Source organism: Taudactylus pleione, unplaced genomic scaffold (genome assembly GCF_031769625.1).
Source record: "Taudactylus pleione unplaced genomic scaffold, aTauple2 ptg000726l, whole genome shotgun sequence".
In the NCBI taxonomy this organism is placed as follows: domain Eukaryota; kingdom Metazoa; phylum Chordata; class Amphibia; order Anura; family Myobatrachidae; genus Taudactylus; species Taudactylus pleione.
The window spans coordinates 3,125,971-3,145,000 of record NW_028285128.1 but is presented as its reverse complement, the minus strand read 5'-3'; the positions used below and the strand labels follow the sequence as shown (position 1 = coordinate 3,145,000).

Genomic DNA, 19,030 nt, shown 5'->3' with positions numbered 1-19,030 from the left:
CTGCTGTGGGGGGGGGGGGGGAGTACTACTAGGGGCACTGCTGTTTTAGTACTACTAGGGGCACTGCTGTGGGGGGGGAGGTACTACTAGGGGCACTGCTGTGGGGGGGGAAATACTACTAGGGGCACTGCTGTGGGGGGAGGGGGGGAAGTACTGCTAGGGCACTGCTGTGGCGGGGGAAAGGACAACTACTACTAGGGGCACTGCTGTGGGGGAGGGAAAGGACTACTACTAGGGACTTCTGGGGGTACTACTAGGGGCACTGCTGGGGGGGATTGGACTATTACTAGGGACACTGCTGGGGGTACTACTAGGGGCACTGCTGGGGATACTACTGGGGGCAATGCACACTGCTGCGACCACTACTGGGGGACACAGCATAGAGGGTGATTACTACTAGGGGTACTCCTGGGGGGACTACTGTTGAGGGTGGACGGCTACTGGGGGCATGGCTGGGCTGGGCTCTGTGTGGCTTGAAGGGGCCCCCCGCAACTTAGTTGCCCTGGGGCCCCCACAAGCCTTAATCCGGCCCTGCATACATATGCATGCACACACATACATACATTCATACACATATACATAAATTAGGTTCCCCCTCACTACAACAGATCTCAAACTCTGCTGAGTGCAGCCGACATCACTTGGCTGTCCTTCACCTACCTTCCAGAGCCATGGGGGAGAGGACTGCAGTGAGTCGCTCAAAGACTCTTGGGAACTGCTGGGAGGAGTTATGCACCGCAGCAACTAACCTGGACTGTAACTCACGTCACTGGTGGAATGCAGCCGGAGAAGAAGAGTCTCAGTGGCATTTAAAACATGGAGCTGGCCGCGAGCCAATCACAGCTTACGGAACGGCAGCCAGTAAATCAGCAGCGGCTGCTGCCGATTGGCTGGCTGCTGTTCCACGAGCTACGATTGGCTCGTGGAATTGCAGCCAATCAGGCTGCTGTTCCGCGAGCTGTGATTGGCCAGCGGTCGGCTCCATGTTTTAAATGTCACCTAGACTCTTTTCTTCTCTGGCTGCCGGTGCATTGAATATTCCACCAGTGACATGCGGTACCGCACATCACTGCATTCCACACCTCTGCAGCTCTGCTACACAGGCCCTCCGCAGTCCCCCCCTAATGGCGGCCCTGCTACCTACCTATGTCGTAATGCACAACATAGGCAGTCTTGCCTATGATATGACATAATGAGAGTGTGTAGTTGACCCATACAAACATGAATTAGGTAATGGCCAATGAAAAAAACAAACAAAAAAAAAACAATAGGGTCCTTTACTAACATTGCGCAAAACCTTAGCAACCAGACACTTGCTTTCATAGTCTACGAATACTGATAAAAGCATACTGTCAATTGGTTATATTTTGTTATTCAGTGCACATCTTGCAACAACTTTTAAAAGCTAAATCCATTTTTTTTTTTTTTTTTAACAGTTAAATATATTCCTATGGTGTTAATGTAATTTACTAGATATACTATGCAAGTCTAGATCAATGGTTCTCAAACTTGGTCCTCAGGACCCCACACAAGTCACATTTTCCAGGTCACTCAGCAGGTGCACAGGTGTGGTCATTACTCATTGACACATTTTAAAAGATCCACAGGTGGAGCTAATTATTTCACTTGTGATTCTGTGAGGAAAACTGGAAAACATGCACTGTTTGGGGTCCTGAGGACAGAGTTTGAGAACCTGTGGTCTATATAATTTACCCTTACTGCAGTGTCAGGTACATGCAGGCTTCTGTCTGAGGTCAGGCTCTATCAGCTAATCATAACCCTGACATCTGGTAGCACTTATAGCATATATATCTAATAAATCATATACAGGGTAGGGGTTATATCTAAAAAATATCAACCTTTTGGGTCATTGTGATCATAAGATCCCTTAAAAAAGATAAAAACTCTGAATATGACTTGTCCTTTTAGACTATTTAAAAAACAAAAAATACTAAACTATGATTAGTTTGTTAAAATATTAATTATCCCTAAGATGATCCTATATGAAATACAATTGTGCATGTGCAGTAATTGTGTACTGGAAGTAGTTGTGTTTGTGATAATGGAGAAAGTTGTCATCTAATCAAAGACTCTCATAAACTGCATAGTAACTACATCTCCTCTGAGATGAGGGTGAAAAAAGAAAGACTGATAAATACTTTAAAAAGAAGTCTTAATATACATTTTCTCACATAGCTTTGTATCCTATCATATATGCCCTGCTTCATAAGCAAAACATATTTATTTAATATTAACGTATACTAAAAAGAGGGAATGACAATAAGCTTCAGATAATGGGTATGCAAACACAGGAACAATTGATGGCAAAGAGGTGGATTGTTGAATTGACAAAGCACCTCTCGGTATAGCAGCAAAAGGTAAAACAGTGTTTGAGATAGACAGCTGTCTTGTTCTAACACAGCCAAGATTAGTCTCTATTTCTATTAACGTAGAACATAATTACCGCCGATGTCTCAAAATACTCCAGTCCGTGGCTTGCTGCCCACTCTTCAGCATGCACCTTCTCCACTACTCTGCGGACAGTGAGGTCAGTCTTATTTCCCACCAGTACCCCTAACAGGAAATATGAAGACAAATGACAGAAGTATTTTAGTGATGGATCAGGACCAAAGATTACAATGGGAGAAAACCATGGATGAAATGGTCTGTTACCAAACATAACGGGAAAGGAATGAGAGAAGAAACAAACACAAGGATAGAAATACGTTGTAGAAGATATAACCAGAGATAAAACGCACATCTCAGAAAAAAGATAGAAGATGAAAACATAAATAACACATAAAAAAGATTGATATCGAATCACAGATAAAACACGTATGCTAAATAAGTAATGGTCACCAACCAGGCAGGTGAGGGCTCGTGGTCTTGGATCTCACTCGCTGTAGCCACCTTGCACAGTTATTAAAAGATGTCTCATTGGTGACATCAAACACCAAGCACAGAGCACCAGGCTGGTCCCACTAGAAAGGAAAAGTGTTAAATGTTGTTAGGCTAAGGCAGCGGTGAATGGGATATATTTCAGAGACCTCATAAGCAGCCTGTGATCCCACATTGAGCATCTCATCGCTCTGAGGTTCCACGATGGAGCATCTCATTATCCTGTAGTTACGCAAGGGAGATGCGCTGAAGCATCAGGTCACATTATGAGATTGTACCAGCACAAAGTGTTCACAAACGTAACAGTAGGTTATCTATCCGTTACATAGACTAGGTAGGTGAATGTTCGGTGCTTACTCTGATATAAGAACCACTGTGATTTGAGTATTTGACACGTCTGTCCATGATAAATATCTGTCCTTGATGAATATGTCTGCATCATAAATGTGATTGTTTTATTGTATTTGTTCTGCTTTCATTTTGCGCATTTTAGGAATATTGGACAGAACTTAATATTATATAATCGAATGAATATGAAAAAACAAAAAAACATTCCACATCTAAGAAGCTGGACAGTCCTGTTGTAGAGGTGTGTGTATTTGCCGTCACCAACCAACAAACATAGCATCTATATGCCTTAGCTGGCCAATGACAGTTATTTTTAAGATTTTCGCAAATAAACAATTGGCTTTATAAACAAAACATTTTTAATTACTGTGCACACGTGATGTAATTTTTTGAAAAACAAACATACTTATCAAATATAATTAGATTAAGAATAAATGTTTCAAACACTATTATAAAATTTAAATTTTTGATAAATCAGAATATACGCGATTCACAGAACTTAAATGCTCTTCGCAATAAAATGTTCCCATATTCCGAATTATATAATCGATGGGTTCAGATATCTACTGTATATCCAATTGTAGTAAATCTAACCTCATCCACACAAACTTTGATTTTCCAACAATTTGATTGGAAACAAAAATATGCCTTTAAGTATGTTGGAGTCAAGAACTGAGGTCAATTTAAATAATACGTATTGTTTTGCTTCATGGCCTCACAGAGCCCCCTGTCCACTAACTGCTTAGTTCAGGAAGCAAATTGTAAGGTTTATTTTTTTCTTCATTCATTTTTCTGACCAATTTGCAGATATATATATAAAAAAAAAAAAACACAACAGCATGTGAGATGTCTACTATATATCAATATAGTAGACATAATATAGATCATTACCTTTAAGAACGATATTGCATAATTAGGACATTTTCACCATTACCTTAATACATTATATTTGATTTGCAAATACCTCAAAAAGATATAGGAGTGAGCAACTGGCAAACCCAGAACCAAGAGATCCACCAGACCTTGCTAAGACACAAGCTTTTCATGGAACCCTGTTTTGCTATGTGGTCACTAGCACACACTACATGTTAATTATACCAGACATGCGCAGACCCCGTGTTTTGGTTTTAAATCATCTTCATGTTTTGGCAAATCCATCCTCAAGTATTTTGGTTCAGTTTTGGTTTTGCATTACTTTAAAAATTGATAAAAATAGTTGAATCATATAACTTGACCTGTTTTTGTTCCTATAGTATTATTAAGATCAATAATATTAATTTCCAGTCAATTTTGACCACCTCACAGCACCTGATATCATGAGGGAGGGACTTAAATGCAATCCAAAACATACGAGATCCAGTGTTTAGATGAGAGTGTCGAACTTGGCGAGTCAGGACTCAGACCCCCAAAGTGAACCGAGCCGGGACTCTGTTCAAACTGGAACCCCAAAGTTCGGGTGTGTTCGTTTTTCAGCAAGGATGCACCTCTGTAGCCACTGCTCCACAATTTTGGAGTCTATTCCAACAAAATGTTGTCCAAGAGCAGATGTCGTCATTGTTTTGTGTCATAAAATTACATGGGCACATCACTGAATACCATACCTTAAGAGAAAATTAAAGCACATACCTGGAAAAAAAAAAATCAACTGGTCTATCTTTAGATTTTACCAACAGCATGCAATACGAGATGGGGTGTATTAGTGCTGCCTGTTCACCCAGCAGTACCATTTTGCTAGGGGGATCTAAGTGTTAAAGTATCTGGACCAGTTATAATAATATGCGCAATTGGCAATCCAATCTCTCTTCTTACACTCAACCAGAACACAGACTTCATCATTCCAAATAATTGAATTTATTTTTTCCAGAATCTTTAAGTCTCTGGCTGTATTTGGGTTAGGAAGGTACAGGAAAACTTGAAGTGAACACAGCAATATGACCAGCCCAAGTAAATTGATCCTGACAAGTAGGGATCTTATATGGGGTTCAGGTACATAACTGGTTCTCGAATGATCTATACAGATGTACATACTGTAGTTGAAATGATCATTTTGACATATCGTGATCCAACTGTACCCCAGGTATTTTATAGATGAGCTGGACCACCTGAATACAACTCAAGCAGTTTTTTGATGTGCAAGTAAGATGCACACTAGTAAAGCCACAGAATAGTTGACTTGAATGCCTAACTACAACATTTTACAAAGGGAGTGCAAAGATTGGAGAGATAAATCATTAGTGGGTTAGATTAGATGAGCCATGTGTCCTCAACAGAAACAGCCACTTTATACTCCACCTTTTCTTTATGTCAGATCCCTACAAGGTAGGGAACCCAAGGGATCAAAAAAAGCCCAAGAACCAGAAGAGGCACGGTGCAATTCAGGATAAAATACAGATACATATATATTGTATATTTTGGAGCTAGGATTGACAAAGGCTTGTGACTGAATTTCTGAAAATCTCTTGAATCCATACTACCTCAGCAACAACCATGCATTCTCCAGCCAGACTGATGCCTCCTCAATATCAAGTGGCTTGGGGACTGATTGTTAGTTGTAGCTCCAAGAGATTTGGAAAAAGATTATAATCCTTCTGATGTTCTCAGTGGATTGACGTCATTATAATTTTTTCAAATGGGTCTATAAATTTGAGCACTGTGTGGTGTATTTATCTTTTTTGGGACTTAGTATGACTTCTCTAACATGTCAGTATCAAGTTTTTATACTGTAAGATGTTTTGGGCATTATCGTGATAGGGCTACATTGTGCATTTATTTTTTATAGAAAATCAAGCATTTTAGTACGTTGCCACATATTAAAATCTTACCAAGTATTGTTTGCTGACCTTTCTCATGTCACTTTGCAAATCTGCCAATAAGAAGTTGTCTAATTAAATGGAAAAGAGACTTACCAATATCTCTGTCATCTCATAAAACATTGCCTTCCCAGGAGAGTCACACAGAAAGAGTTCCTAGAAGCAAGCAATACAATTGGAGACAATTATATAAGAGTGGGCTGAAAGCTAATGCAGTAATAGTTTTGTTTTTAAGCTCTATGTTATTTAGTCATTTTGTTACTGTAAGATAACCAGAGACTGTCCATTTATTGCGGAGCTACAAGTCTCTGGCAGGTGGGTTCATGCTGGAACTTGTAGTTCCACAACAAATGAAGGCTAACACAAGTAAATCTATCCAAACAACTTAGCACATAGATAAACAGAACACTCACAACCAGCTGCAGTGTATTATTTCCCGTGCAGCATAACATTACTTATACAGCGATTTTATGTAACACCTGCTTTATGTACATATACTCCATGTATAAGCAGTTAGATTCAATATCTATTAATTCATTGTGACATTTTGTATAAGATTTACAGATACAGGGCTGGATTTAATTAGCCGCGGTGCTTACAGCAGGGCTTGTATTGTAGCTGCAGGATTTAATGCCTGGAGCTATTCAATTACAAGCCCATGGCCAACGAGCGTTAACCCATAGATCCTGGGGTAATGCTGGCCATACACTGTGCGATTTGTAATCGGATCTGATGTCGCATACGATTTCCCTTGAAAATTCTTCCCTTCAGATTCTGTACGATTTGTGCTTATAATGCAATGATTCCACATAAGACCATATGATTTGATCTATCGTACACGATTTGAAATCGTATAAGATAAATTGCATGCAGCAAGTTACCACACGATGCATTTGCTGAATGTCAATAGGGGAAGGCTTATCTAGTGGGTATAAAGGCAGCAGTGGTATGCATTGGTGGAGCAGGGGTGATGGTGCAGGGAGGTATATACTCAGTTGAACGTGATCAAGTCAACTCCTGATAGACGATCAAAACAATGCTGCTTTCTTGTTCTCTTCTCCACGTAGTCTGACACAAAATGGCAGCGGGGAGTGGCCAGGGACATCACAGATACTACATCGGATCGCAGATGAACAAAAGTACATAGAAGTGTATCACATCGTACAAGAGCGTTTGAGATCTCTCTGCAAAACCATCTGATCTGCGATCCAACTAGAGGACGGCGGGGACGCGCATCGGGGTCTCAGAACACACAAAAAACACCTATTTTCATACGATTGGCCTGTACAACCCGTCGAAACTGTCCATATCAGGTAAAAAATTGAACCGTGTATGGGCACCTTAAGTGTCCGAAGTTATGGGTTAACACGTTTGCGGTAAGGGCAGAAAGCCATACTACTCAGGAGGGTGTGAACAGAAATCCACGGTAAGTGCAGCCTGGGGGCTGCATTATTGAATAGCCCCGGTAACTTAACCTGGGAGCTACAAGTGTAAAGTGAATCTATGGGGATATAATTGGCATCCCGGCAGCCGGGGTGCCGGCATCAGAATCCCAGAGCTGGAATCCTGAAGGTGATTATTAGCCTTAAGGAGGTTAGGAGATAGGGTTAGGCACTACGGGGATAGGATTAGGCTGCAGGAGGGGAGGGACAAGGTTAGGCTGCGGGAAAGCTGGGGTTAGGGTACTTACCTGCATGCATCGGGATTCCAACTGTTGGGATGTGGTTGCAGTAACCGCTGTCCCAGAGATGCATATCCCTGGCAAATTGTAGAAATCTTTTACGTTTGTGAAAGACTTCTCCGGGGAAAGATGACACTACACATGCCGGCCGGGGGCTGCGGGGTGAGAGATTTAAAGATCTCCTGCTCCTAAGCCTCCATAGGCTTGAAGCAGTTTATACCATCACAATTTTGTTCTGCAGCTGAAGATGGTGTATACTACCAAGACCAAACGCCAGTAAGCTTTTCTTTTTGGAGTTTGGTACATAGGGCAGAGACCATAGTCCCCATTGATAATAATTGGGACTGCAATCTGCTGTGCTAATTAGCACAATGCAGGAGATTTCACAGAAATCTCCGTCAGAATGCTATTAGTACATAGGTACACTTTAAAAAATTATGCAGAAACTGCATTTTCTGCATAATTTTATGGGGAAAAAAAAAGTTCATATATAGGCCCCATAGTCAGTAGAACAAGCTCCCAACAGAATGATACTTTAGGTAGTTAATTGCTTTCCAACATAACTCAAAGTTTAAAGAAGGAAATATCATAGTGTAGCATTTTAAACACCAAGAATGTATTTTTACCTCTGGTCACGGGGGTCTAAACACCAAACAATAACTCTACAACTATATCAGAAGGAAGCAGTCACCAGGATCAGCAGCTTCTTTTTTATATTGTTTAGTCTACTATGAAGAACTGTATAAAGTTACACCAAACACACACACGCACGCACACATTCATTAATAAGTTCAACATAGGTGACTGCAATAGCAAATTATGGAGGAAGTCCATAATCAGAGCATTCTGTACCTAGTGAAAGGTGTCATGTTGTAGGGTCTACACACACACACACAGCTAATGCACCCTGGTACCCCCTCTTAATGTCACCTCTTTTTAAAATTTCCTCCAAGAATTTTACCATCACAAAAGGGCAATAAAATGTATTACTGTAATTATTCCATTGTTCCTTTCTTTCTAATGCCATCCTGACTACAGTATACCACCAATTTTGTTCTGCATTTTAAAACTAGCATGAAAAGAGTGAGCACTTTATTTAGATTCAGTTGTAGTGTTTCTTATTTCTTTATACCATACATAAATGTGTCTCAATATCTCACCCTTTCCTCTACTACACTGTGTACCTGTAGCAGTCTCCTATGTGCAGCAGAGGCAGACATTTTGTTGGTTGAACTAATATCATGCAGCCCATTAATTCAGTAGAGATCAATCACATTGCTATTCTAATGAACTCATGAACACTGGTCCTGCTCACAAAATGGCTGCAAGCAATCAATCCAAAAGTTGTGGTCTCCAAAGGCTGCAGCAATGCACAGCTCTGGGCTTCTTTTAAACACACACCATCACTATCAATATAACGTAATTCTTGTGAAAGCAGAGGGAGTGCCCGGCAGGTCCGCTGCAACTCACAGTAAGTAAAAATCCAAAAGACCATAAATCTGAATAGCATTTTGGGTAGAATTCTTCTTTAATATCAACTTAAAGGTCTCTTTTGATGTCCCTTATTTAGGCTTGGTTAATATTACCATTGCATTAACCTTCGCTCTGCCCTGTTTTGTATCCAGCTTAAGGGCTTTTCCCTTCTAAGAATGAGCAACATGTAAATTGATTTAAGTGAGATCTTAAATTCGTCCATCATGATGCGATTACATTAATGATCACAGAATAGCACTGTACACGCTCTGCATGTCCTAACACACCCGGAGTGCTGCAGTCGGTGTCTCTCACCTTTGCAGCCACTGATATTGTGAGAGACGGAATAATTATAGATTCATATACTATTGACAAACCAGGCAGTTACATTTGCAGTACATCATTTAATGTGTATTCCCATTGGAAGGAAAAAGTGTGTTTATAACGGTTCCTTTAAGAATCTAACATGTCAATGACAACTGTTGAACACATCCTGGACTTCAGCCAGACAAGTGAAAGGGTTTTTGCTGAATATGTAGTTTTAATAGAACAAGAGATGGTTTTTTATATGCATGCTGCTTGACCAGGTTTTACCACTAATACAATCAGAACACTTTGCAGAAAATAGGATAAAGGTTATCAACATATGTAATCTCAAACTCAAGACCAGAAGAGTGCCTTCATTGTCCGGTGTAAAAGACTTCAAGCACAATGCAGAGCTAGTAGCAAAATCGGCACAAATTACTCAAAAAAAAATAGTGCACACAAAACATGATTTTTACTTACCGTAAAATCTCTTCCTTGGACTCCATCTGGGGGATGCCATTACCTCTGGGTTATGCATAGTGAGGTGTGGAGCCCGACACTAACTAATTAAGACTGGCTCCCACCCCCTATATAACCCCTCTCCTACCACTAGAACCTCAGTCTGTGTTTAACAAAGCTGGAGAAAAACCTACAGACAAACTAAGAAAGTCAGAAAAGCAACAGGTAATTAGTATGAAACCAAACAAGGGAGGGATCTCGGCATCCCCCAGAAGGACTCCAAGGACCTCTGGGATCTACCAAAGCGAGCCAATTTAAGGGGGGGCGTCAGAACCGGCCGCTTGAAGAATTTTTCACCCAACACTGGTGTATGGAAGTGGTAACATTTTGTAAGTGTGTACGAATGCCCAGCTGCTCAACCGAGGCACCATGCCGCACAGCCCAAGAAGCCCTGACAGCACGAGTCGAGTGGGCCCCAATTGAGGCCGAAACCGTCACATTTGAAGACAAATATGCCTGCCGAATGCCAGGAGTGAACCATCTAGCGTTTGGATCCTTTTGAGGCTGGCCAGTCTCTTTTTGGTGCATCAAACACCACCAGCAAAGAATCCATATGCCTCAAAAGACGCCATGCGCTCCAAGTAAATGTGTAACACACGTACCACATCCAAAAGTGCTAAAGAAGAAGCTTCACTAGTCACTGAAACCTGGCGAAAGGCTGGAAGGATAATATCCTGGTTAATGTGGAAAGCCGATACCACCTTCGGAAGAAAGGTAGTTTTAGTGTGTAACACTACCCTATCCACTTGAAAAATGAGAAGCGGAGATTTACAAGAGATATCCTTCTGGCTGAGGCAATGGCCAAAAGAAAAACAAACTTCAGTGAGATATTGCAATTCTACTGATTCCAAAGGCTCAAAAGGTGCCTTTTGAAGTGCCTCCAAAACTAAATTCAAGTCCCAAGGAGGCACCGGCGGGACATAAGGAGGTTGTAATGCAAAGAACACCCTGCAAGAAGGTTTGAACTTCAGGAATGGTGGTCAAATTTCCTCTGAAACAGGATCAATAGGGCCGAAATTTATCCCTTAAGAGCGTACAATCTAAGTCCCTTAACCAACCCATCTTGCACAAAAGACGAGACACTCGGAACCCTTCAGGTTTGAACTTGTGTCATTCACACCAAAAAAATATATATCTTCTATACCCGATGATAAATCTGGGAAGTGACTAGTTTGCGAGCCTGTAATCATGGTTTTCACGACAGATTCTGAAAACCCTTTGGCCCTCAAGATGTTGGATTCAAGAACCATGCCGTCAAAGCCAAGTGAGGCAAATCGAGGTGAAGCATGGACCCTGAAGTAACAGTTCTGCATGCAGGGGCAGACGATACGGAACATCTGCCAGCATGTTCCGAAAAACTGCGTACCTATGACGGTGTGGCCAGCCTGGAGCCACCAGATGACCGCCCATGCCACTGATCAAATCTGCTAAATTACCCTTGGTAACATTATGAGAGGAGGAAAGATGTATCCCAGCTGGAATACTCAAGGTGCTGTCATGGCATCCACTAGAGATGCCGGAGGATCCCGGGACCGAGATCTGTACCTTAGAAGGTTTCTTGTTGAGACGAGAAGCCATTAGATCTATGTCTGGAGATCCCCATCTGGAAACTATTTCCGCAAACGCCTCCTGGTGTAATTCCCATTCCCCTGTATGCACACTCTGGCGATTAAGAAGTCAGCCTTCCAGTTGTCCACTCCTGGAATGTAAATTACCAAAATAGCTGGAACCCAACTTTCTGCCCAATCAAGGATGTGAGAAACCTCCCTCATTGCTCACAAGCTGTGTGTGCCACCCTGCTTGTTTACATAAGCAACTGCCATGGCATTGTCTGATTGGATTCACACTGGTGGCTCCTTAGATGGGACTGAACCTGAACCAATGCATACCGAATCACCCTTAATTCTTGTATATTGATGGAAAGAGAAGCTCCCTGGATGGGCCAAAGACCCTGTAGCTGCATGACCAGAACCACCACCCCCCCAGCCTTTTAGGCTGGCATCTGTGGTGGCAATGATCCAATTTATTACTGACAATTGGCAACCCCTGTTCAAATTTGCATCCTGATGAGATAATCTGAATATCTGTGTATTTAATCGAGCATCTGACTTCACCTATTGATGACGCAATTGGTTTTGCAGTGGTCGGGCATGGAATCTGGTGAGAGGAACGGCTTTGAATGAAGCTACCAATTTTCCAAGTAGCTGCATAGCTCTGGGGACTGAGGGCCTGATACAGACCCTCTCGCAAGCGGGTCGATGTTGCCCAAGTGCGCATGCGCACGACGGAGTCGGCTCCGTCGTGCGCATACGCGAGACCCGAATAACGACGGCCAAGCCGTCGTTATGGGTCTCGCACCAATGGGGGCGTGCTGTTGATGGTGATTGACAGCATGCCCCCTTTGGTGGGCGTGCTGGGGCGTGACTGCCCAGACGGAGGCGTTCCCATGGGAACGCCTACCGTCTGGGGCCGGCCCCACTGACATCACTAGTGATGTCAGTGGGAGTGCTTTTGGCTCTGATAGAGCCAAAAGCACTCCAGGGCTTGCGGCAGCGAGACCCTACCGCAAGGGTCTCGTCGCAAGCCCGATGGTCGCGATGGCCGCTCGCTATAGCTGCGGGTGGTCGCTCCAAAAAGAAGGAGGGACGGCCCTGATTCAGAGCGAGCGCTCTGTCATAGCGTCCGGCTCTGAATCAGGGCCTGAGATAGGAGGCAACTGTAAAATGATCCTTATTTTGGATTGAAGATCCTGAATCTTTGCCTGCAGAAGAAACACTCTGTGACACTGGGTGTCGAAGAGAAGACCCAAGAAAAGACTGGAGTAAAACCCCAGGCCCTTCCGTAGTACCAGAACTATTACTCTGGAATCGGAAAGCACAGAAATTGCCTGTATGAGAGCCGCCTATCTGCAACCATCCACAGGGAGAAGAGTGGAAAAGAATCCTTCTGGAACAGGACCCTCCAAATATAAAATGTAACAACTGGTTACCAGTTGACTTATCAAAAAATTCAGGTTGGATTGAATCCAAGTTTCCCAGAATTGAGTAAGCGGCCGCCCACCAGAGGATGAGTCCCGGTTCTGTGAGAGTCAAGTGGATTGACCTGCTGACTTAGCAGCAGGGCAACGGGTGCTAGGGACACCACTCCACCTGAAGGCACCTCTACGGGGAGCCCTAGGCATACCCCGGAAGGCCTGAAAGCTTCCCCTGTCTTGAGTCCGAAAGGAACGAAACCTAGGAGATTTTGGTTTTGATACGGGAAGGTAATGACTATTTACTGTGACCTAAGAAATTATTTTTGTTAATTCTGGACCAAACAGAAAACCTCCTTCAAAAGGCAATGTCTCTAAAGCATGCTTGGACTCTATGTCTGCCTTCCATGTTTTAAGCCATAGAGAACATCTGGCACAAATGGCCAATACAGAAATATGAGATTGTACATGGATAGTATCTATTAAAGTATCACCTATATAGGTCAGAGCTTCCAAAATCTGATCAGCTATAGAACTAGCTTCAAACAAATCCTCTGATTGAAACCCAGCAATCATCTGGGTTATCCAGGAATAGATAGCCTTTATCACCCAGGCGCTGGCCAGAACAGGGTGCAGCGAGAAGTGTAGCACTGTTTAAATAGAAAAAAAACAAGGTTAATAGCGAAAGTAATAATTCTAGTTTAACTGCTTATTTGATAATAGATAGCCATCCCCCTGTAATTTGCAAAATAATGTTTGGGGCGTGGCTATGAAGCCCTGTGAGCCCGCTTCACTCAAATACCTGGAGGGCGGTCTGATGTCATCATAGGTGTTTCCTAGCCACCGGCGCTTCCATCCAGAGAACCTCAAAGCTCTGATGTTACCGCAGCTCATAGTGATGACGTCATAGACGGTGCGCCTGCACGTGCAGCGGCGCCGCATCATGGAGGTATTCAACGCGCCTCCATCTCCCAAACAGCCGGCAGTATGTGCTTCTCTGTAACCACAGCTACAAGTCCCCCGGGAGGAACCGTCGGGGGGGGGGGGGGGGGTTGAAAGCTGTGGGCACTGCGGAAGCCCTGGGAGGTGGAGGTGCATGCACCAGGCACCTACAATTGCTGCCACGGGAGTAATAACATGTCTGGCTACTCTGCTAAAGCCACATAATGGGAAGCAGTAAATACAGCAAACAAGGTCTTTTACATGGAAATTGTATAAAGCTTACCTTTTTGCCAGCAGCCCCCTCAGATGTATGTCTGGTATGGAGAGAGTCCCAGAGACTATGTAGTTTGGTGACTCTCCCAGGGACTGTCTTTAGAGTGAGATACAGGGATCACACAAACCTCTATGTCTATCTAACTCCCACTCTGCTAGTGCTTGTCGCCTGTTGCCAGGAACTAAGCACCCAAACCAAACAGAAAAATAAAGAAATTAAACCTAACTAAACGCTAGGAACTAACTAGTGCCTTACTCCAAGGCACTAAAAACAAGACTGAGGTTCTAGTGGTAGGGGAGGGGTTATATAGGGGGTGGGAGTCAGTCTTACTTAGTTAGTGCCCGACTCCACAGCTCACTATGCATAACCCAGAGGTAATGGCATCACTCAGATGGATGAAACAAGTAAATGGCGTATTCTGCACATATACAAATCCATACATACTGCGAGATGCGTCCAATAGTTGGTGCAAAAGAAACGTCTCCTAACAGGTTTATAATTTTATTATTCAGTCCCGGTTATTTATATAGCGCACAGATATTCTGCAGCACTTTAAAGAGAATATTGGTTATTCACATTAGTCCCTGCCCCAGTGGAGCTTACAATCTATATTCCCACCACATGTACACACACATACTTACACACTAGGGTTCATTTTTGTTGGCAGACAATTAACCTACCAGTATGTGTTTGGAGTGTGGGAGAAAACCGGAGTACCCGGAGAAAACCCCCGCAAGCACAGGGAGAATATACACACTCCACACAGTTAGGGCCGTAGTGGGAGTCAAACCCACGACCTCAGTGCTGTGAGGCAGTAATGCTAACCATTACACCGTCTGTGCTGCCCATACATGTGGGTCTGTGTGAACAACGTGATAAAATACTTTTCCACCACAGGTCTCTCTGGTTGTAAGGCTCGATGCACTCCACATGGCAATCGCATATTTGTTTGCGATTGTTTATGGCCATGCGCAGCGAAAAAAAGGCGCCTAATCGCCACACCAATAGCATAGTGCTCACTCTGTATCAGCCTCTGTGTTTATTTTCCTGTTTTAAAGAAAATTTGAACTCCTACACACATACCTGTAAGTATTAAAACCTGAACCTGTAATAGCCCAGATAATGGTTGTTACAAGGTAACGAATCACTATCACAAGGTAATGCAACGGTCATCACAAGGCAATTATCCATCTCCTCCACTTGCTTCAGTATACCAGTGGGTTAGACTACACAGAGGCCCTGATTCAGAGCCGCTCGCTCTGACCAGAGCGCTCGCTCTGAATCAGGGCCCTCCGCCATTAAAATGGAGCGTCCTCCTGGACGCTCGTATAGCTGTGGGTGACCCCCAGAGTCAGTGATTGGAGTGGAGGTATGGGAATTGTAACTGAATAGACTTTGATAGCACTGCAATTGAAACAGTAGGAGAAGTGACAATATGGCATACCACTGTAAGCAGGCCCACTTCGACCTGTGCATCCTGCAGATACGTGCATTTACATATTTCAAGTGTGACGTTTATAGGATCATAGTACAGTTCTTTTTGCTCACCACGCTATCGGATGTATCTGGAATCTGCACAGATTTCATCACAATATCCATGTTGGTTGTCTGTTGAAAGAAGAATTAACTGTCAAAACAATTCAGTCCTTGTAGATGGGGTTTTATTAATACAATGCATACAGTGCCTTGCAATAGTATTCACCCCCTTTGCATTTTTCATGTTCTGTTGCCTCACAACCTGGAATTAAAATGGATTGTTTGAACTTGAAGGTGTGCATCATTTAATTCACATAACATGCCTACAACTGTGAAGTTGTGTTTTTTTTATATTGTGAAGCAAACAACATTTAGGACAACATAACAGAAAAAGTTTAGCATGCATAACTATTCACCCCCTAAAGTCAGTACTTTGTCGAGCCACCATTTGCGGCAATTACAGCTGCAAGTCGCTTTGGATAAATTTCTATGAGCTTGCCACATCTTGCCCCTGGGATTTTTGCCCATTCCTCAGGCAAAACTGCTCCAGCTCCTTCATGTTGGATGGTTTCCGCTTGTGAACAGCAATCTTCAAGTCTGACAACAGATTCTCAATTGGATTGAGATCTGGGCTTTGACTAGGCCATTCCAACACATTTAAAGGTTTCCCCTTAAACCACTCGAGTGTTGCTTTAGCAGTATGCTTCGGGTCATTGTCCTGCTGGAAGGTGAACCTCCATCCCAGTCTCAAATCACAGGCAGACTGAAACAGGTTTTGCTCAAGAATATCCCTGTATTTAGCACCATCCATCTTTCCCTCAACTCAAATCAGTTTCCCAGTCCCTGCTGCTGAAAAACATCCCCACAGCATGATGCTGCCACCACCATGTTTCATTGTGGGGATGGTGTTCTTGGGGTGATGGGATGTGTTGGGTTTGCGCCAGACAGCGTTTTCCTTGGTGGCCGAAAAGTTCAATTTTAGTCTCATCTGACCAGAGCACCTTCCTCCATAGATTTGGGGAGTCGCCCACATGCCTTTTGGCAAACTCAAATCATGGCTTCTTATTTTTATCACTAAGTAATGGCTTTTTTCTGGCCACTCTCCCAGCTCTATGGAGTGTACGGCTTATTGTGGTCACATGCACAGATACACCAGTCTCTGCTGTGGAATTCTGCAGCTCCTTCAGGGTTACCTTTAGTCTCTGTGCTGCCTCCTTGCCCGGTCTGTGAGTTTTGGTGGGCGGCCCTCTCTTGGCAGGTTTATTGTGGTACCATGTTCTTTCCATTGGATGATGATAGATTTGATGGTGCTCCGGCGGATCATCAAAGATTTGGATATTTTTTTATAATCCAACCCAGAATTGTACATCTCAACAACTTTGTCCCTTACTTGTCTGGAGAGCTCCTTGGTCTTCATGGTGTGATGCCTCTTGCTTAGTGGTGTTGCAGCCTCTGGGGCCTTTCAGAAAAGGTGTGTTTATACTGACAGATCATGTGACACTTAGATTTCACACAGGTGGACTTAATTTCACTAATTATGTGACTTCTGCAGGTAATTGGTTGCACCAGAACTTTTGAAGGGCTTCATAGCAAAGGGGGTGATTACATATGCACATGCCAATTTTCAGAAATTTATTTATAAAGATTTTTTATATATATTTTTCTCATTTCACTTCACCAAAATAGACTATTTTGTGCAGATCCAACACATAAAATTCAGATAAAAATAAATAAATAAATTACAGGTTGTAATGTAACAAAAAAGGGAAAAAAGCCAAGGGGATGAATACTTTTGCAAGGCACTGTATATAATACCCAGAGCTGAAACATTCTAAGGTTGTTCTGTAGTAAAAACAAGCGAGGAAATAAATCAAAAGAGATGCAAAACTGCTTTACAATCAGATACCCCTCAGAAGTGGTAAATGTATGGAGGATTGGAAACACTGGTTGACTTTTGAGCTATAAAAACTGACTTAAAGCAACTCCTTGGTGCAGGGTATCTTTTAGTAGATGTAGCTTTTGTAGTTTGTAAGCCAAATCCAATAGTGCTTTCCTGTGAAAACCTGCGTTGAACCAGCTTGCATAAACAGAATCTGCCAATAAACAAATAGGATTTTCTACTAAGATAATGTTGTTTGATTAAGCCCACTTGATTTAAGAACAGCTTAGTTGTTCTCTTGCAAGAGCTTGTATGACACCCAAAGCTTCTCTTGCAAATGCCCTCAGCTGTGTACCACTATCCTGTTCATTAAGTTCTTGGCACAGACACAGTTCTATAGACTAAAGCAGTGGCAGACAGATAACATGGATTGTGAACTACATAGTTAAAGACTATCTGGTGCCAATTGGGCCATAAAGAGCCATGACAAGGCTGAGTGATGAAGGAGAGGCGTGACCAAATCCTTGGGGGCGTGGCCACACACAAAAAAAACATACTATATGCAGCATATAGTATGTTTTTCCTCCTGCATATCAGACCTCAGCTTCTTAAACAAGCTCCGGGCAAATAGTACCCGCCCCCTCCCTCTCAGCACCCCTAGATGCCAACCCAGTGGACTGACTTAACATATAGTCATGAGAATACAATTTATCAATTCACTAAGAACAGTGCCCAATGAATACTGGTCATGAAGAGCCTCAGTGATGTCACATTCCTATTGGTCGTTGGACCCTCATGATTATTGGTTCAGCCACAAATTGGTCCCAGTAGCAATTGTCCAATTGTTTTCTAGTCCAGGGTGAACATGCTGTCTTTTATCAGCTGTACTACTGTATAAACCTGTATAACAAGGTTAATTGTGCATTTCCAATTAGTAACCCATATTTCCCACTGAGCTGAATATACTCCCTGATACTCAGTTGACACCAGACACTATACACATACTTTTAGATGTTTATCCATAGGTTAGAGCTGGAACAAAAAGGGGATAGAAACAAGAGAACTAGCTAAGGAATGAGTACAGGTAGGCTAGGCAAAACAAGTGCCATGCAGAATGGCCCAGTGGAGGTAACAGGGAATAACCCAATATTCCGGGCACATATCGCACTTTATTGTAGAAACCGAGATTTTACAAATAAGATAGAGGTAGACCGTGGTCAGGGTAGATAACAACAATAGCAGGAGTCCTGGTAGAGGTAATAGAAGGCAGCAAGCAATGGTGGTCAAGGACAAAGAAATAATCTGCAATATTGGTGGCACTGAGATGCAATCCGAATGCCGGCACCGTGTGTCAATCTGCTTACTGAGCTCCCAAAATCGATTAGTAGGGTCTTGCTAAAAGAGCCCAAAACCATATAGCAAACGCAACACTTCCAGAAGGCAAACTGGGACT

General features: G+C 42.9%; 1 protein-coding gene across 1 annotated transcript in view; it reads right to left on the bottom strand.

Annotated features, from left to right (window-relative positions):
- Window positions 1-19,030, bottom strand: part of IFT27 (intraflagellar transport 27) — a 49,827-nt gene that overhangs the window by 5,145 nt on the left and 25,652 nt on the right. Inside the window, exons 3-6 of the mRNA XM_088456861.1 lie at window positions 15,771-15,830; window positions 6,153-6,212; window positions 2,864-2,981; window positions 2,465-2,574 (exon numbers count right to left, since the gene is read on the bottom strand). Of these exons, the coding sequence (XP_088312987.1) occupies window positions 2,465-2,574; window positions 2,864-2,981; window positions 6,153-6,212; window positions 15,771-15,830 (348 nt within the window). The remainder of the gene's footprint in view (window positions 1-2,464; window positions 2,575-2,863; window positions 2,982-6,152; window positions 6,213-15,770; window positions 15,831-19,030) is intronic.